Consider the following 13,500-nt stretch of genomic DNA (forward strand, 5'->3'; position numbering starts at 1 on the left):
AATGGGATTCTACTGCAGTCCCTGAACTTCCCACCACTACCGTGTGGGACAAAGGACTGCCTGCGTGGGAGAGAGATGCTTTGGCAGGCTCGTCAGCTCCTTTTACTTGGAACTCACGCGGTTGTTAGCTTCGTGTGTTTGTAAACTGGGAGCTGCTGGCAACAGGAAGGAATGGTAACCGTTGTCTATAGAGTGAGGTGGGAGGACACACCTATGGGAGAAGGCCCTCTCCTTCCCTGTAGCAGGAGACCAGTCCCTCAGCCCCAGGGTCTGGAGGTCACCCAGCTTCTGGCGGCTTGGGTAAGGAAAAGGGCACTTTTCCTTTCCGGTTGCACGTTGTTGGGAAGGTCTCCCACGGTAACGCACAAAGACACTTCAGCTGACACTACAGTGGGGGCAGAGTACAGGTGAGGTGAGGACGGACAGAGTACTGCACGGCTGGGAGTGACGGGTAAGGCTAGTAAAGGCTCTCGGCTAGGATTGCCAGGGAAAACCTGGGTCCCTCTGTTCAGCCTAAGTTTCAGAAAACCAAAGCACAGTGTCTTAGGTTGCATGGGATCTACTTCTGCTAAAAATGATTCGCACTGAAAAGCACGGGCTAAGGGTCAAAGAGCAGAACAACCTGTCTCCTGACCTAAATTGCCAAATGGTGAAATCTGAGTCTCTGGGGGAATTCTGACCACTCCCACTACCTCTTCCTCCTCCATTAGTGCCACCACCGCCTCCATCACCACCATCACCATCATCACCACCACCACCTCCACCACCATCACCACCACCTCCACCACCACCACCACCACCAACTCCACCATCATCACCACCACCTCCACCACCTCTACCACCACCACCATCACCACCACCATCATCACCAGCACCTCCACCTCCACCACCATCACCATCATCACCACCACCACCACCACCACCATCACCTCCACTTCCACCTTCACCACCTCCATCACTACCACCTCCACCACCACCACCACCATCACCACCACCACCACCACCACCTCCACCACCACCATCATCACCACCACCACCACCACCACCACCACCACCATCACCACCACCTACACCTCCACCACCACCACCACCTCCACCACCACTACCACCACCACCTACACAATCATAACCATCATGGCCACCACCTCAGCAAAATTAACCACATACATAACTGAGAGTTGGAAGCAGAAGCCAGGCTAAAGAGAAAACCGCACAGGGTCTTTCCTAGCATGGGTCTCTCTTTCCTTCCATTCTGCCTGTGCCTGCTTGTTTCTCCTTGCCCTGTGTCTTTTGCAGTGGCGCTAAGGAATGAGCCTCAGCACGGACAGCACCGTCTGAGGCCAGCCGCTGGGATTCCTCTCTGTCTTCTGCCAGGCGACAGCGAACAAACCCAGCGCTGTAATCCACACCATGGCCCAAACCAAACCACAGCATGTGGGCGGCCAGAGATGGGGTTTCAGAAGTGTGGATGCTTGCAAACTATTAAATATTCATAGGCCTCTCCCCACAGAAAAGAATTCCAAACAGCCCTCCAATGGTAAGGATCTTCCTGGCGTGGTCCTAGGTAGGTCCTAGGTCCCCAGGGCCAGGTCTACCCATTGCAGCTGCAAACAAAGCTTGTGTGAAAATCAGGGAGCAGGGCAGATGCAGAGCTGCGATTTTGCTATTCTGTGAGAACCTGCTAACTCCACTTGGTGTAATGTATGTGAGGATCTTGTCCGCACATGCATACACGTGTACATATGTACGCCTATGTCCCCATGTAGTTAAATTCGTCCCCTGAAGTCAGCGTGGGGATGATCAACAGCCCTGTCATTTCGAAGTCTCGGCAGTCTTTACCTCCGTACACCTATGACTATTTACCAATTAAGCCTTTTATAGAAGACAGAGCCTGCCCTTGCATTTACTCTGTTCGCCTCCATGGAGACACAGGGAGAGGCTCGCTCAACAGATTCTATCGATCCCCGAGTCAGTGGAGCGGAGCCAGGCAGCTTTTGCACGGGCCATCCTTTGTGTCCAAAGGGTCATGGGTACACTAGGCTCCAAGCTGCCTGTAAGCAGAACTCCAGGAGGTTTGACTGGTGCTTCCCCTCCAGTCATAACCCTAGAGGAATATCTGCAGAGTGGGTTAGCACCAGTGAGGACCCGTGTACACAGCAGCCTGCTTCTCCGTGGGTAGTGAGAGTGAGGCAAGCTGAGTGTCTCTCTCTTTAGTTCCATTTCCTGTACCACCCCACCCCCAATGATCTTCTCCCTGACCCTGAAACCCCAGCACCATCTTGGTCCTGGCTGGTTTGTGTTTAGTGAACAAGAGATAAAAACAGAGGTACAGTGCTTAGCAAAGCCATTTGGACCCGATTGGGTTACCTCCACCGCTTTATCTGGATTTGCACGGACTGCTGCTATTGGCCTCTGGGCTGCAGGAAAGGCTAGATTACAGCAGGAGAGAGCAGGATTGAGACCTGGGGATTAGGACCCACAGACCATAGCCTCAGCCTGCTGATAGTTACCTTGGAGTCATGTCTTAAAACCCACTGTGGCCTCTCTTTCTGGCCCTAGAAAGATAAAAACCTATCTACCCTTTCTCTGTCCAGTCAGCTCTTCATACCCTCTCTCCTAGATCTGATCTACTGTTCTTGTTTACCAAGGTAACTTAACATACAACAGAAAGCATCCGTTACGTGTTCAACACATGCATGCAGAAATGCATGCGCCAACACAGAGAGATACCTAACAGTTTATCGCCCCAAGTGAGTTCCTCCTGCTGCCCGCATGAACACTCCACCACACTCCTGCCCCGCATAAACATTCGTCTCTTTGTAGTCCTGTGGTTGTGCTTTTCCCAGAATGCCCTATCTATAGAATTGGGCTGCCCCAGGTTTGGGCACCTCTGCTTCTTTCATTTTTGCATGGTGTACCTGGGTTGATTCAGACAAAGCACAGAAGAGGTTTATTCCTCTCTGTGTCTGCGTTGGTGTCCGTGAACAACCGAGTGCAGATTCTTTGCGTCAATGTATCCTCTCATCTCATTTGAATAAACACCTAAGAGGGGGTGTGGTGGAGGGGTGGGGATGGCAGGGTTACAGGGCAAGCCCACATTTAACATTACCCAAAATTGCAGAACAGTTTCCGGAAGTGGCCATATTATTCCACCACCATCAAGGTATAAGATTTCCGGCTCTGACATCTCTGTCTTTGGTATAGTTGTGCTGTCTTCTTTTCTTTCCATTTTAAACTTATCGTGGCTTTGGCTATCCTTGTGGTGACAGCAGTAGCTCATTAGTCTTTTAGTTGACATCTCCCTGCTGGCTGCCGATGTCAGGAGAATGCCTTTGCAAGTCCTCATATGGCATCCACGTAGCCTACTGAATAAGCCGTCTAGTTAGTTGGGGTTTTGTTTGGGCTCTTTGAAAAAGGTAAGCAATTTGTTTATTTAATGTTTGAGTTTCAAGAGTTCTTTGTTGCTCTTGAGTTTAACACTTTAATCAGATGTATCATTCGCAAATATTTTTCCCCATTCTGTGGTTTGTTTCATTTCTCTAACTTTTTTGAGAGATATTCTTAATTTTTTTTAAATTTATTTTATTATATGTGAGTACACTGTAGCTATTCTCGGACACACCAGAAGAGGGCGTCAGATCTCATTACAGGCGATTGAGAGCCACCATGGAGTGGCTGGGAATTGAACTCAGGACCTCTGGCTCTTAACCACTGAGCCATCTCTCCGGCACAGATGCTCTTAATTTTAACAAAATTCATTTTTGTCTTTTTTCTTTGAGCCTTTGCAATTTTGATGTAACATCTAAGGGATCATTGCCAAACGCGAGGCCATGCAGACTTTTTTAATTTTTAATATTTTTATGCAATGGCATATTACTTTAATCTCAGCACGTGGGAGGCAGAAACAGGCAGATTTCTTTGATTTTGAGCCCAGTGGCCTGCACACTGAGCGCCAGGTCAGCAGGGTTACGTGGTGAGACCATGACCGAGAAACACCTTAGGGAAGAAACATTTCGGCTTATGATTCCAGAGGATCAGTCTGTCCTGGCAGGGGTAGGACAAGGTGAGGCAGGGACACAAGTGACAGGTGTGACAACAGAAGCAGGAAGCAGGAGATCACATCTTTATCCACAAACATAGAACAGAAGGCAAACTGGAGTGGGGCAGGACTAAACTCTCCAAGCCTGGCCCTGGCAATGTATTTCCCCGGGCAAGGCTCCACCTCCCCAAACAGTGCTATCCCTTAGGTACTAGGTATTTAAATACATGAGTCTATGGGAGACATCTCTCACTCAAACTACCTCATATTGTCTCAAAAATGTTTGTTATTTATTCTTTGACAATGCGTGTTCCCAGCATTCATACTGTACTCATTGTCTGGTTTGATGTGATCGATGCAGACACCAGTGGCTGCTAATGATGGCTGGGTCATACCCAGAAGACAGCCTCTCACAACTCTCCCCTCCCCGTATCCCCTGCTTCTTGCACTCTCTCCGCCCCTTCTTCCTCGATGGTCCCTGAGCCTTGGCTAGGGTTGTACGGTGTGATAATGTCCCATTTAAGACTGAACACACTTCCCAACACTTTAACCAGCCACGAGTCTATATTGGCTGCTTCCCACTGCAAAAAGAAACTCATCTGACCAAGGTTGTCAGTAGCACTAACAAATGTGTACAAACGTAAATATTCAGAAAGCCGTTTGACATCATGTCCAGTTAGCCAAACACCAGTAGTTTGTTTCCCCTCCAGGTCCCTGACTTCCCCAGCCATGAGCTTTTAACCAGGTTTACAGTATTAGACATGAGTTCTCTCCTGTGGTGCCGACCATAAACACAATCAGAAAGTGGTTGCCCCAAAACCGTCACACCTCTCTTGCACCCAGGCAGATCTTGCCTGGTGAGTCGGTATTGTGCAAGCAGTGCTCGCCACTGGGTGTGATCATTGATCACTTTTCTCCCTCAGAGACTCTACAGCACTTGTAGGCACTTTGACAAGTAGCCAGTCTGGAGGAAGTTTTTAGGTCAGTGTCAGCTAGATTTCTCTATGTCCCTCAGTCAAGATAGGATTTTCCTTTGGCGAGAGGGTTGTCATGGGCAGAGAAAGCAGTGACAGTAACCTGTGATGTTTTGAGATCCTCTCTGACAATGACTTACAGAAAAATATCCACAGCATCACTGAGATTTTCATTTAATGTTATGTCTTCTTGGGAAAACACTGTCTGCATCTGCAGGGTACCTCTGTTCAAGGTCCTTCATTTTTATTTTTTCTTAACTAGCTTACAAAGCAATAAGTTTCCATAAGGCTTTTTGCACATTTTTAATTTTGGTTAATCTACTCTCCACCCCTTCCTCTCTCTAACTCCCCTCCCCAACCCCTCTTAAGCCTTCAATCCCCAGAGCTCTCTCCTACGGTTATGTCACCTGTGTTCTAGCCCCTTCCTGACTTGAGGCCTTATCACAGGCCCTTGCTAGCTTCCTGACCTCTACACTTACCTCAATGGCAAAATGTAAAAATTTAAAGCTAGAATTTACAGGCTGGAGAGATGGCTCAGTGATTACAAGCACTTGGCTGCTCTTCCAGGGGTCCCGGGTTCAATTCCTGGTAATCACATTTCAGCTCACGATTCAGTGCCCTCTTGTGGTATGCAGGCATACAGGCAGACAGGCAGACAAAACCACTATGTACATAAACAAATCTTCAAATAAAAAAAAAGCCAGGATTTAGATATGAAGGAAAATATGCGACATCTGTCTTTTAAAAGCCACAAAATGCATTTGTATGCTTCCTTGTAAGAATTTTATAGTTATAGCTCTCGGGCTTATATCTTCCCTCCTCTTCGTTCTAACTTTATATATGGTATAATATAGGGCCCAAGTTCCATTCTTTTGCATGTATACAGCCAACTGTCACAGCCTTACTTGTTGGAAAAGATTCATCTTTCTCCCTTTAATTAATTGCTTATTTTGTCAAGACTCAACCACCCATTAATATACGATTTTATTTTAAACTCTATGCTATTGACCTACATACATCTATACTGTCTAAATTACTGAACCCTTATAATAAGTCTTGAAGTGTAACGCTTTAAATAAGCTTGGGTTATTTTGCCTGTTCTCGTTGCTCTGATCGTGACCATGTTGGACATGAAGATCATTTCGGGTAACAACTGACGGCGCTGTTTTCTAATACAAGACAAAACCCTCCATTTTAAAAATAAGTCCTGCTATTCCTGTCACCAGTGTTCTGTAGGAAATATTTAGTTAGATATATAGTGTACATTATTTTCATGGTTTTAATGCTATGTAAATGGAACTTTACCAAGTTTTACTTCCAATATTTCATTGCCTTTGTATAAAAAAAAAACCCAGTTGTTTTTTTATCAGTCTTATAGACTATGGCTTGCATATGCTTGCATATTAATAATGGTCATGGTTTCCTAGATTCATTAGAATTTTCTGTATAGATAATTATACTGACTTCAAATAGTGTTGTGCTTTTTTTTCCTCAAAATCTCCCTCCTTCTCGTCCTTCCCTCCTTCGCTTCCTTCCCCCTTTCCTTCCTCCTGCCTTCCTTACCCCCTTTCATTTGGGTCTTGTTATGTTGCCCTGGTTGGTCTTGAACTCATGGATTCTGTTGATCTCCTGCCTCAGCCTCTTGAATAGCTAGGCTTTCAGGTGTACATATGCTGCCACACCTGGCTCCAATCTGTATGTCTTTCTTTTTCCTGTCTTATTGCATGGTCTGGGACGTCCAGCACCGCAATGAATGGAAATGACAAGCAGGGACATCCATAACTTTTTCTTAGCCGTAGGGAGAGCATCTGTCTTCCCTAGGAAAAGGTATTAGCTGTGTTTGTATGCGTCATTGGTCAGATTGACTTCACTTCCGTTCCTGGTGTGGTGGGGTTTCCCCTTAAGTTATGGATGCATGGTATGTTTAGCCAAAGGCTTTTCCAGTAACTACTGTAACGCCATGTCTCTTTTTTATTTTATTCTGTCAATATGGAGAAACGCTTGATGCTTGAAGTTGAAACCAGCCTCCATTACTGGGATAACTCCCCTCAGGTTGTGTTGTCCTGTGGTTCTACATTTTCTCCAGATGCTTCTGTAGTGCTCCTGCTTTTGCTGCCTCGCATCTCCTGTCTGTTTCCCCAGCTAGCATGGCCTTCAGCTTTCACCTCTGCATGTCTAAAGCTGTCACTTAGTGGCCTCAGTGACTTCCCAGTGACCTGCTCTTGGGGTATTGACTTATGGTCATTGTCCTGATTATACCGAAGGCTGTGGTCTCTTTTCTCTTTTCTTGTCCTGGGGTTTTTCTGTGTCAGCTCTGCCTTGTCTGACCCCAGCCCCAACCAGGTCTTTGTTCTCTCTTGTTTTGTCTTATGCCCTAAACTACTTTCTATCCCCTTTGAATTTGCCCTTTTGCGTCCTGGAAGCCGTGTGCTCATCCTCCATTTTGGTTCAACAATCTCTAATTGTTCCCCTGTATTAGGATTAGGTCTGGCTCTCTCAACCTGAGCTACATATTTTCCTTCTGTGGATTTCTGGAGAACCTGACTTATTTATTCAAGGACCATGTGCTTCTCGTGACTGATGGCCTCACTACGTTTCTCTCAATGTTCAGCGCACCCTGACCTGCCCAGGGCTCTCCTCATCCCCCCTCTGCTTTAAGCCCTCGCCTCCCTCCACCTTTTTGCTTGATGTAAATTGGTTTCTGCTTTGTATTGCTGGCTCTCCTTCCGTTTTTAACTGCACCTCTCCTCATCTTAGATGGTCTGAGTTACCGCAACACTACCGTAGACTAGGCGGCTTGTAGAAGCATTTGCTCCTCTCATCCTGGAGATTGAAAGCCTGAGATTAGAGTGCTGACCTGGTTGGGTTCTGGTGAACATCCTCTTTGGGGTTCTCATGTCTTTACACAATGGGGAACAAGGCAAGAGAACACATGAGCATCTCCTCCCATTGAGGCATTAAGCCTACTCATGAGGGATCCATTCTTTCGGTCTAGTCACCTCCTTACACCACCAACAGTAGACATTTTAGGGGCACTTGAACATCCATATGTAATGATCTTTAGGTGGGCTGCTAGCGGCCATGGAGCGGGATTTTCTTCCATGTCATAAATAGATTTCCAGTGTCATGTCTTTCCATGAAATGCCAAGATTCGAGGTTGATGGGAGTTGGTAATGGTAGCATTAGCCAGCAAAGTTGGAGCCACCGGTCACCTGACCCTGCCCCTACCATGGGGTTCAGAGCAATCTTTGGCTGTGGGGAAGCCAGATTGTGAAATGTGAGAGAGAAATCTCTTTGTAGAGCAGAGCAGACACACTCTGGGACATCTCTAGAGACAGATGGCACCATAGCCAGCACCGGCCTCTGTGCCTTCACTGGGCTGGGGAGGATGTGAGTGTGGCTAACACGACCTCAGAGTATAGCAAGGAACCCTCCATGTAGGACATACAAAGATCCAACTCGAAGGCAGAGAATGGGAGCTGCAAAGGACTATGGGAGTCTTGTGTTATACCAATTGCTGGGACCCTGAGTAATGCTCTGAGAGTCATATAAGCAAGCACCTTCCTCACTCAGTGTTGGGGGTGAGCCATGCAGGGCTGGCCTTAGTGCTCTGGGGTGGAGAGTAACAAGCTTAGGAGTGGAACTGAAGAGCTCCCGCATCCCACAGGCCCAAGCTTCTGCTCTACATGCCTCAGGGCAAGGGTAGGAGGACCAGGTTCAGTTTGTATGCACGGAGTGTCATTTGCCAAGTCCGTTCTGAAGAACCTCAGCCCACTGGGCTTGTTAGGTGGCATTCTCTTGTCTTTTCGGGGTCCATTTAGTTTCACCTTAGTCTCTCAGTAAGTACTCTTTCAAAAGACACTTAGCCTTGGGTCTGCTGAGCAGCAGAGCGGAAATGTTCTTCCACACACATCTCAGTCAGCACGGAGCGGGGAGACCATGAACAGTATGGAGAAGGCAGATGCTGGCATATGGTGCTGTCAGTAACCTTTGGCTGGTGCAGAGAATAGAAGCCCAGGGAAGAAGGAATTGGGCCTCCTCCTATCCCCACTGGCCAGTTTCATCCCCCATCATGGTCCTATGGCCTAGACTCACAAGAGCCAAGTTTTAGAGTAATAAGTCAGAGGCCCTTTATGCCGTACCAACTCACACTTTTAAAAGTCAAGTCTCACTACCTTTGTGGAGCCTTCCTGTTGGTACCCTCCTGCTTTATCCAGAAGGTCATTTTAATTTGTGATATCTCTGGCATATTTGATATGATTTTTTCAGGGACTCTGTGTCCCTAGGTTCTGTTCCTCTATCACAGGTCAGCCGAGCCTAGATCTTTGAAAGCATTAGAGAATCTCGATGATTAAGTTTGACCTCTTCTAGTCTTGCATTGACCCCATTGGTGTGTGTTCGTTAGTGGCTACATTGTGGTACATTGTAACAAGTGTGAACTTGTTACAGTGTAGCCTCGATGCTCTGTACCTTGGGGTCTGGAGGCTCCAGTGTCCATGCCTGCTGTGTTCCTGAGCGTCACAGGCTTGTCTTCTTCCTTTGCAGCTTGTCTCCAACGTCCTCATCTTCTCCTGCACCAACATCGTGGGTGTGTGCACTCACTACCCAGCCGAGGTCTCCCAGAGACAGGCCTTCCAGGAGACCCGGGAGTGCATCCAGGCTCGGCTCCACTCACAGCGGGAGAACCAGCAACAGGTGAGTGAAGAGCAGCCAGGAGGCCTGGATGTCAGCCAAGGCCTGCCTGCTGCAGACAAGCAAGCTGCTGGCTTGTGATCTGCCCGTCCCCCAAGGCCATGCTCATCCCTCTGCCCAGTCCCTCCTCCCAGCAGTATTTCCTGCAGGGAGCCCAACTCTGTGCTTCTCTAGGGTCCTGTCCCTTGCCTGTGGTCTCCTTTATGTGGCCCTGTGATCAAGCAACAAAAGACTTTTCCTATCCTGGTCCCCCATGAGTTGAAGAAGTGAGACAGCCAGCATTTCCAGCCTGGACATCTGCATTTACTCTTGGGGACCCCAGCCCAACCCAGCTCTTCTTCTGTACCCAGTTCTGGGTGTGGATACTTCAGAGAAGGAAGATCGTCCTGTCTCTCCCCAGACAGTACTTGACCAGAGAGGCTGACCGTTGACAAGGTCACAGCTTTATGCCAAGAGAAAACACTCAGAATTCCTCCAGAGTAAGATGGGGTGGGGACTCAGGTTGGCGTCAAGGTTCTAGCTGTTTCTGCTCTGAGGGAAGGGGTTCAGATCTGGGTCACTGCTGCCCTTTTTCTCTGTGTAACCCAGACAGATGGTCCTCTCTCCCTGCTCTCCCTCCAACACAGTGTAAAGCTATGGTACCTCTGACAGGAGACTGAGGGTAGTGGATGGTATCCCCAAGAGGGCAGTCAGCGGGGTGATGGGTCTCTACACTCTTGGGCCAGGCATGACTCTGGAAGTTCCTATAGACCAGCAAACACTGGCAGAGGCTCCTGTATGCCATCAGCCCCTGTGGCAGACGTGAGCATGGAAGGTCTCTCTTTGAACCGGAAGCAGGAAGAGATTGACCAGGGCAGCAGAAAAACCCACACCATGGCTGCTCTGCTCACTGAAGTGTGGGTGTCTCTGTCTGGTGGAGATGCGTGCTAGATGGTAATGATGACATCATTGCTGACATCCAGATGGCCACGTAGGAGATAAGATTTCCAGGCCCTCCTGTCCCTGCCTGTCCCCTCTAACACTGCCTCTGTGGCTCTGGTGTTTTGCCAGGTGCTCGACAGACATTGACCAATCTGACTGTCCTTGTCCATGCTTCCCCACTTTGGAGATATAAGCATAGCTATCCTAGGCTGGCTCTCAGCCTTGTAATGTAGGCGAGGATGACTTTGAGCTTCTGTTCCCCTGCCTCTGTCGCCCAAATCTTGAGATTATAGGCATTTCCTCAGGATGTCCAGTGCTGGGATCAAACTCAGGGCTTCATGGCTGCTACCCAAGGTACCCTCCCAAGTGAATTACAGCCTTAGCCCTGCCCCCATCCCCTATTCACTCAACCCTCCCTGGGCTTCCGGCCCAGCTTCTTGAAGGAAGCTCTGCCCAGCAGTATCCCCTGAGTCTTCCCATTGCCCTGATAGGCTTACCTCACCTTCTGCATGCACCTGCTCGCCCCTAAGCCCCGCCTTCCTCAAGAGCCTCATCCTATCCCTGTTACTTGCCCTAGCGATTCTGCCCTGAGAATGAAATGCTTTCCTTCACTTCCAACGTATGTGTTCACTCTGGACATCATCTTTCCCCGAGGATAATTCTCATCTGTTTTTGGTTTTCTTGAGACAGGGTCTCCCTGTGTAGTGCAGGCTGGACTGGACTCTTCCCCTCTCCTTCAGTCTCCAAGTGCTGAGATTACAGCCATGAGCCATGACGGTGGCTCAGATAATTATCACTTTTCAGCTCATCACTCTACTTGCTCTGGTCCTGGCCAGGCTTGTTCCTGTCACTAAAGTTCATAGGGATTTAGGGTAGAAACTTTTTGTCATACCATGTTTAGGATCAAAACTGGGTGAGTCACCTTGCGTTCAGCTGATCAGAGCCAGCAACTTATGTCGGGGGATCTTCTTGGGGTCTCACCTCAGCTCCTAAATTCCATGTCCACGTTAGCATTGTTCCTCTCTCTACTCATACTAGTAGCCCTCAGGGGAAAAGTACACTGATGTATGGCAGCCTCTGGCATACTTCAGCTCTAGTTGTCTCACACCACAGAAACTGCCCAGTAGATCCTGTCTCTCTCACCAGCAGCTGTTTATTGAGACTTTAGTACATGTGAGATGGCCTTCGGTGATATGTGCACCAATGCCCGAGAGACCAAACACACCTCAGACGTCTACATTCTTCACAACGGGACACAAAACCCTGGGCTATGGCACTGGATAAGACACAGCTCCTGCCCCCAAGGAGGCCTCTTAGGCCTCCCTAAGGGGGAGTCCAGACAAAAGGCTATTTGCATAACAGAGAATCAGAGGTTCTATAAAAGAAAACCCAGAGTTGGATGGGGATGCTGGCCGCTGGGAGTTCGCATCCTGAGCAAGATGGTGGCCTGCAGTATATAAAGATGTTGGTCCCAGCTTAGGGACTTGCAGGGCACAAAGGCAAGGAAAGCTCCCAAGGTTGCAGAAAGCCCTAATCTAATGGTTATTGTATTGGGGGGTTTAAAACGTAGGTGTCAATTCATGGGTGCCAGGAGAAAAGTTGGGGGGACAGGGAGGACTCAGAGCAGAGAGATGGTAAGACCAGGCTGGGGCATGGGCTGGTCCTGTAGCCAGGAGGAGTGGGTCCAGGAGGGAAGGCGGGGGCGGGGGGTGGGGGATGCAGGGCTGTAGTGAAGAATAAGGAAGGGTGGATTAGCTGGCTTGGAATCCTTCGAGAGGCTGCTGTAGCAACGTGTTTTGGAGAGATTTAAGTTGTACAGGCAGCAGGGAGGGCTAGAAGGAAAGCGTTGAGTAGTCCTTACTGCATGTATCCCAGACACAGGTGCGCATGACAGTGAAGCAGTGAACCAGGACACTGAAGGGGAAGGGCACATTCGGGAGATCTTCCGAGCTCACTACTGAACGCTAGGAGTTGGCCTGGGGCCAACTGGAAAGGAATGAACACCAGAGGAAAGTTCTAGGGACATAAGCAGTTTCTACAGAGGCAGGAGGATGGAGGTGTCCACTGCAAAGGCAAGGCAAAGCAGGAGTGGGAGGGGGAGTCTTACTGAGGGTGTGATGTCACCCCAGTGGGGGGTGAGGTTGGCCATTTGGAAGCCAGCGAACCCTGGGCTGGATAGGAGTGGAGGTGACATTAGAGTCGATGGAAGGTGGCAGCTGAACAGTGGATCTGCTCCCTGAGGTAAGAGTCTTTTGAGGACAGAAGTAGGGGATGCTTTGTTGGGTACCCAGAGGAAGAGGATACTGAAGCAAGAAGGTCTCAGGGTTCCCTGGTGGGTGGGGTACCCAGAATGATGGGCAGAAGAGGCAGCTGCCTGCAGCCAGAATGAAAGACCTTGTGAGCCTGGCACAGGGCTTGGCCCCGAGCCAAGGCTGGGGCGTTCAGACAGAGACACTGGCGGGATTCCTTGGAGCAGAACAGACCTTGGAGGAAAGCGTAGGAATTGAATGAAGTCCAGACTCTGTAACTAACTGATGTGACTTGCTACAATGTAGCCCTGTCCTATCTCCCTGCTTCTCCCCCACCTCCCTTGCAGCTGCCTTTAACTTGTCTTGGTTCCTGGAAGTTAGCTTTCTTCTCTCCTGTTCTTGGGCCGCTGTCTCCCACTTGGGATGGAAAGACTCTGAAGGCTCTCAGTCCTTCGGGACTCCACAAAGCCTCCTCAAATGACAGCAGGTCTTGCAGCCCAGGACAGGTAGCTTGTCATGGCCCCTAGAGAAGCTTTGCCTGCCTGTAGGGGTATGGCTCTGATTCTTCTACCCAGAATGCTCCCTGGCACGTGGTAGCCATACATAAATACTTGACTTATTGAAT

The 13,500-nt window shown here is 48.9% G+C and overlaps 1 protein-coding gene across 1 annotated transcript in view; it reads left to right on the forward strand.

The window, feature by feature from the left end:
* The window catches only part of Adcy5 (adenylate cyclase 5), a 146,521-nt gene that overhangs the window by 83,031 nt on the left and 49,990 nt on the right, over positions 1-13,500 (forward strand). Inside the window, exon 2 of the mRNA XM_032900156.1 lies at positions 9,559-9,708. Coding sequence (XP_032756047.1) covers positions 9,559-9,708 — 150 coding nt within the window. The remainder of the gene's footprint in view (positions 1-9,558; positions 9,709-13,500) is intronic.

Source organism: Rattus rattus, chromosome 4 (genome assembly GCF_011064425.1).
Source record: "Rattus rattus isolate New Zealand chromosome 4, Rrattus_CSIRO_v1, whole genome shotgun sequence".
NCBI lineage: Eukaryota > Metazoa > Chordata > Mammalia > Rodentia > Muridae > Rattus > Rattus rattus.